The sequence below is a fragment of the Emydura macquarii genome, unplaced genomic scaffold (genome assembly GCF_026122565.2).
Source record: "Emydura macquarii macquarii isolate MOO-44397 ecotype Brisbane River unplaced genomic scaffold, CSIRO-AGI_Emac_v2 contig_2756, whole genome shotgun sequence".
NCBI classification, from domain to species: domain Eukaryota; kingdom Metazoa; phylum Chordata; order Testudines; family Chelidae; genus Emydura; species Emydura macquarii.
In genome coordinates, this window is record NW_027132893.1 from 45,226 (window position 1) to 51,462 (window position 6,237).

General features: G+C 46.8%; 1 protein-coding gene across 1 annotated transcript; it reads left to right on the forward strand.

Moving 5' to 3' along the window:
- Positions 1–226: 226 nt before the first annotated feature.
- Positions 227–6,124, forward strand: LOC137165112 (olfactory receptor 52P1-like). The gene is made up of 3 exons (XM_067566204.1): positions 227–441; positions 877–884; positions 5,142–6,124. Exons 1-3 carry the CDS (start codon positions 227–229, stop codon positions 6,122–6,124), a joined length of 1,206 nt encoding a protein of 401 aa, XP_067422305.1.
- Positions 6,125–6,237: the final 113 nt, after the last annotated feature.

Sequence of the window (6,237 nt, forward strand, 5' to 3'; positions counted from 1 at the left end):
GGGATGGGTGTCTCTGCTAAGACCAGTGGCCCTAATAATATCACTACCCATTCTCCTGAATCAGTACCTATACTGTCAAGCCAACATCCTCTCCCATTCCCACTGCCTCCACCAGGAGGTCATGACGATGGCTTGTTCAGATATCAGAGTCAACGTCATCTAGGGCTTCTTAGTAACAATCTCTTCAGTGGGGTTGGACTTGCTATTCATCCTCCTGTCCTATGTGATGATCCTCAAAACAGTGCTGAGGATCGCATCCCACGCAGAGCACCTCAAAGCCCTGAACACCTGCCTCTTCCACGTCTGCGTCGTCCTGCTCTTCTACATGCCAGGGATTTACTTGTCAGTGATATATGGATTTCTGAACTTCTCTTCTCCCTTGTTTCAGACTGTCCTGGGCTATGTCTATTTTCTGATCCTGCCCCTGATGAACCCAATCATGTACAGAGTGAAAACAAACCCATTCATGCAAGGATTATTAGGATTTACACGTGTTTAAAAAGACTCTGTGTCTGTGTACAGCCAGAGGATGGATGGGACGTTATTTTCTTTTCTCTCTGGGGTTTTAGCAGTGTGGACAACACTAGCAAGTCTGCAAGTCTCAGTTTGCTCTGACAATCTGAGCCTCTGTTATCGGTGCATCATTTCTTCACTCCCAGGGGAGGCTCTTACACTAAAATTCTCCAGGGTCTGTTTTCGGCTCTTCCCACTGCTCACGGAGCTCAGGGAATCCTCCCGGAGTCTGGGCCAACCTGAGACTCCGCAGGGACTGCAAAAGGGCTTCATAAAGGTCCCTGTCCAGCACTGTGACTTTCAGACGTGAGATTCGTGCACTGATTTTCAGGTCGCAGTAAGAAGATTTCCTCTCTGCTGCAGGGATTTCGGTGAGTTGCCTGTTTTTCCAATGTACTTAGTGCTAAGGGCTCAGGAAGAGTTCAAATGAAGAACAATCTGGGCAGGAATTCTCCAGCATGTAGACTGGAACTGTTTAGTGTTGTCAGAAACTCCATGGGATTTAAATAGGGAGCTAAAGATTTATTGTAAGTCATTGAGACAAATATTTTTTTTAAGATCTTTCCTTGTCTCTTACTGTCTCCTTCTAACTGACGTAGTATCTACCTTTTTTTTTTTTTTTTTTGGTCTGTGTGGTTTTTTTTCTGGTTCGCTCAAATTTTCCAATTCGGCAACTTCACTGCCAGGTTAATACATGCAGTCAAAAACTCTATAGTGGGTACGTGTGATAGCTGAGATTTCACAACACGAATGGGTTACACAGGGCTTTACAGACTGGCCACATTCTGCCTTCAGTGGCTCACTCCAGATGACCAATCCCACAAAATTTTCCTGGCAACTTCAGCTATTGCCAACATGTAAAAGCAAAATCAGGAAGTTGTGTCTGGGTTTCTAACTGGCAGGAATACACTAAAGCTTTGTGTCGTTTTGAGGAAGAGTTAATCGCGCTGGCTCCTTTTAGTCTCCATGTTCTGTCTCCCCTCCCCTAGGGTCTGTCTCTCTCTCCTTCCCTGCACACGCCGAGCTACTCCTGGAATTCCCTTCAACCCCGGACAGGCTGTGCAGGCTGCTCCTCCTCCATCCCTGCTTTCCCCAGAGCAGCCAGACCCAGAATGTAACTTAGGCTGTGCTGATATTTCTATGATCTGTCACTGTGCGGTGTGTCTGGCACCTGGTGTTGGTCCTGGGTGACTGAGATTACTGTGTGGCAGGGCAAAGGACTGTGGGGATTATTAGGGAGTGTAGAAGGACAGGCGGGCAGCACTGCTGAAATTCAGTTTTTCTTCTCATTGTTAGTCCCAGGCCAGTGCTGGGAGCTGCCCTGGCCCCGAATGTGTCCAGGGAGGTCTCAGGGCCTCCTTCCCCTGGCAAGACAGAGAATTACAGCCTGGGTGTCACAACCTTTACTCATTTTTTCCCCATTTTTTTTCAAGGTTGTTGAATGTTAATTACGCAACTTCAGGCATTTCCCCAGTGGAAAGAACCATTGATCTTTGCTCTGCAGCTGGTTCTGTCTCCCATCAGATCTGACCCCGTCTATAGTCGCCCTCCTCCTCCCAGACTGCCCCGATTCCAACACTACGCTGAGCGACTCTCTTCTCCAGTCTTCCCAGTTACCCAGGCCCCACAGCCTCTGAACCACACCAAGCTCCCCACGGCTCTTCCTCTGCAGGGGTGAGGTGCCCCCGTCCCACCTGCTCCCTTACATGAAACTTGGTTTAGAAATTCTAAACCATCTCTCTTAGACTCAAAGAGCTCAATCCATTTTGTCTATTCCTGTAAGGCAGGATTTCTAACCTTTAACGATTAAAATTAATCTTTAAAGATTTACAATAATCGAGGGATAATGCAATGCTTCCCCCTTTTGCAATTCTCCACCAAAATACCATACTTGTAAAAGAAAAGACTGGCAGGATCTTATTCAGGGGCACAAGGCACTATGCCACGTTTATAGTACACACACACATTCATAAAGTTCTGCAAGCTGCTGTGATATAATGACCAGTCCTTTTATGCATTGCTCGAGCCAGCCTAGTGGCCAACTAGGCTGGGCACGAGGAGGGAGCCGGGCCTCTGTCAGTCGCAAATCCGATGCTCCAGATGACAATTGCAGAACGAGACCCAAAGTTTCCAGGTTTTTACCCATCTTTAATACTTGCTGGCTCTCATGTCAGTCTCTGGGCCTTGCTGTGTCATGCTGCCTCTGGGTTCAGTATAGTTGTTAATTACCAGCTAATTGCAAGCATAATGAGCTTCTTATTTCTGAACTTTCTCTGTTCCCAGGGTGGATCCTTCTGTACTTTAGAGTTGTTAATTTGCACTTTAGGGTTGTTGATAGGTATTCTTCAGCCTTCAGGGGCAGGATGGCAGTCGGTGTCTTTACTCCCCTTTCCGTTGTCAGAGCAGTTTAGGTTGGTGTCTTTTGATGCCCTGCACGTACATTCCTCACTCACACAAAGAGAATTCATCAAGAAATGTTCAGGTTCAATAGTACAAGTTTCAGGAAAGAGCTCACTTCAAGAAACTAACAAGATGGAGCCACTTATGCCCCACTAAACAGCTCTGTACCATTATCATAACAGGAAAGGAAAAATGTCTCTCTATCTCTCTTACACAATAAAACAAGGAATCTACATCTGAATTTTTTGCACAGCTCCTGCGGGTGGGTCACACTCTCTCCTCTCCTCTCCGGTCTGTCCCTTTCTCCTTCCCTGCACACGCTGAGCAGCTGCTGGGATTCCCTTCACCTCCGGACAGGCTGTGCAGACTGCTCTTCCTCCATCCTCCCTTTCCCTGGCACAGCCAGACCCACAGTTTAACCTAGGCTGTGTAGATATTTGTACAAGTTGTCACTGTGTGGTGTGTCTGGCACCTGGTTTTGGTCCAGGGCTAGTGGGATCATTCGGTGGGAGGGCTGCGGGTTGTGGCTGTGAGGAGGGGGGTGTACACGGACAGACAGAGCTTATAGAGAAACATCAAACTTGGTTTAGAAATTCTCAGTGACAGAAAGTAGGCCATGATCCTTGGTAAATTGCTCCAATAGTTAATGACTCTCTCTGATTACAAAGTGCACGTCTCATTTATAGTCAGAATTTGTCTAACTTCAACTTCCAGGCACTGGATGGTGTCAGACCTTTCTAGGCGAGCCTGAAAACCTCATTCTTCAATATTTCTTACCTATGTGGCTATTTGTAGACTGTGATCAAGTCACCCCTAAACCATCTCTCTTAGACTCAAAGAGCTCAATCCATTTAGTCTATCACTGGAAGTCAAGATTTCTAATCTTTAAAGACTCTTCTGGCTTTTCTCTGAATCCTCTTCAGTGTATCAGCATCCAACGTTAATTGTGGACACCAGAACTGGACACATTAGTCCAGCAGCAGTTGCCAAGAAAAGAGGTAAAACAACTTCTCTACGTCAACATGAGATTCCCCTGTTTATCATCCCAGGATCACTTTAGCTCTTTTGGCCACAGGCTCACACAGGGACCTCATGTTTACCTAATTATTCTTTCACGCTCCCAAGATCTTGTTCACAATCACTACTTTCCACGATAGAGTCCCCCTTTGTGTAATTATTATCTTCCTTCTTTGTTCATAGACACATACATCTACAGAGCTATATTAGAACAGATATTGTTTGCTTCGACCTAGTTTACCAACCAGTCCAGATCACTGTGAATCAGTCAACGGTCCTCTTCGTTATTTACGATCTCCCATTTTTTGTGGAATCTGCGAACTTTATCAGTATTCAAGCATGAGAAGGGTAAGGAGCTGTGTTGCTGTCGGGTGTTACCCAGGTCAGTCAGTAAGGCAGAATAAAGTTTTTCCTGTCAATGGACATACACGTTGCATCTGTTGACTTTGAACATCATGTCTTATCGTTACGCTTCATTAGCACTCTCTGAGGACATCTCTTGACTGGACAATGGCCTAAATAATTTGGTGCGATCTGCAAATCATAGAATCATAAAAAATTAGGGTTGAAATGCACCTCAGGGGGTCATCTAGTCCAACTCCCTGCTGAAAGCAGAACCAACCCCAATTAAATCATCTCTGCCAGAGCTTTGCCACGTCGGGCCTTAAAAATCTATAAGGGTGTAGATTCCACCACCTCCCTAGGTAACCCATTCCAGTGCTTCACCACCCTCCTAGTGAAAAACATTTTCCTAATATCCAACCTTGACCTCCCCCACTGCAACTTGAAACCATTGTTCCTTGTTGGGTGATCTGCTACCATTGAGAAAAGCCTAGCTCCATCCTTCCAGGAGTCCCCCTTTCAGGCAGTTGAAGGCTGCTATCCAAACCCCCTTGTTCTTCTCTTCGGTAAACTGAACAAGCCTAGTTCACTCAGACTCTCCTCATAAGTCTTGTGCTGCAGTCCCATAATCATTTTCATTACCCCCTGCTGGACTCGTTCCAATTTATCCACATCCTTCCTCTAATGGGGGGGTCCAAAACTGGAAACAATACTCCAAATGTAACCTCACCAGTGCCAAATAGAGGGGAATAATGTTGCCACCTCACTGCTCATCCCCCTTCCTAGATTGTTAGTAACTATATAATATTTACCATGGTATTTGTTGCCAAGTGCCTAACCCCCCTTGCTATGTTTCTCTCCCTTCACAGGCACCCTGATCGTTTCTGAGCGTGATCAGTGCCGTGACCTTCTCATGGAGGCTTTCAACCTCACACACTCTGACTCGTCGACGTTCATCCTAAACGGCATCCCGGGGCTGGAAGATGCCCACATCTGGATTTCCATCCCTTTCTCTATGATCTACATCATCATCCTGCTGGCAAATTTCACGATTCTGTTTGTTGTTGGCAAAGAGCAGACCCTGCACAAGCCCATGTTCCTTCTGCTCTGCATGCTGGCGCTCACAGACATCGGCATGTCTACCTGCATTGTGCCGAAGGCACTAAGCATATTTTGGTTCAGTTCCAAAGGCATCACTGTGGATGGCTGCCTCACCCAGATTTTCTTCCTTTACGTGATAGGTGCTACGCAATCAGCCGTCCTCGTGCTAATGGCCTTTGATCGCTATGTCGCCATATGTGACCCTCTCAGATACGCCACCATCCTCACCAACTCACGAATCGCTAAGCTAGGGCTAGTGGGTTTGATACGATCTGTTCTCTTGATTCTGCCAGAATCTCTGCTAGTGCGGAGGCTGCATTTCTGCGCCAACCGCATTATCCCGCACACGTACTGTGAGACCGTTGCTGTGTTGAAAATCTCATGTGGGGAGACCATAATCAACCGGATGTACAGCATGGTGATATTATTATTTATCATCGGGTTAGACCAGACACTCATTGGCCTGTCCTACGGGCTGATCATCAGGGCCGTCCTCAGGATCTCCTCCAAGAAAGCAAACCGAAAAGCCCTCAACACCTGCACACCCCACTTCTGTGTGATGGTAATGTCTTGCATTACCATGATCTTCTCTTCCCTGACACTCTCGTTCGGTCAGGGCATCGCTGCCTATGTTCATGTCCTCTTGGCCAACCTCTATCTCCTTGTCCCCCCCATGTTCAACCCTATCATTTATGGGGTCAAAATCAAAGAGCTTCGTGACAAACTGGGAAAATACAGCTGCAGAATGTGATCCCTGGGGCCACTGACTAATCCTGCGTGACAGGAGGGGGAAAGTTTTTGGATAGTGTTGCAGACAACTTCCTGGTGCAAGTGCTGGAGCAACCAAATAGGGGCTGTGCTTCT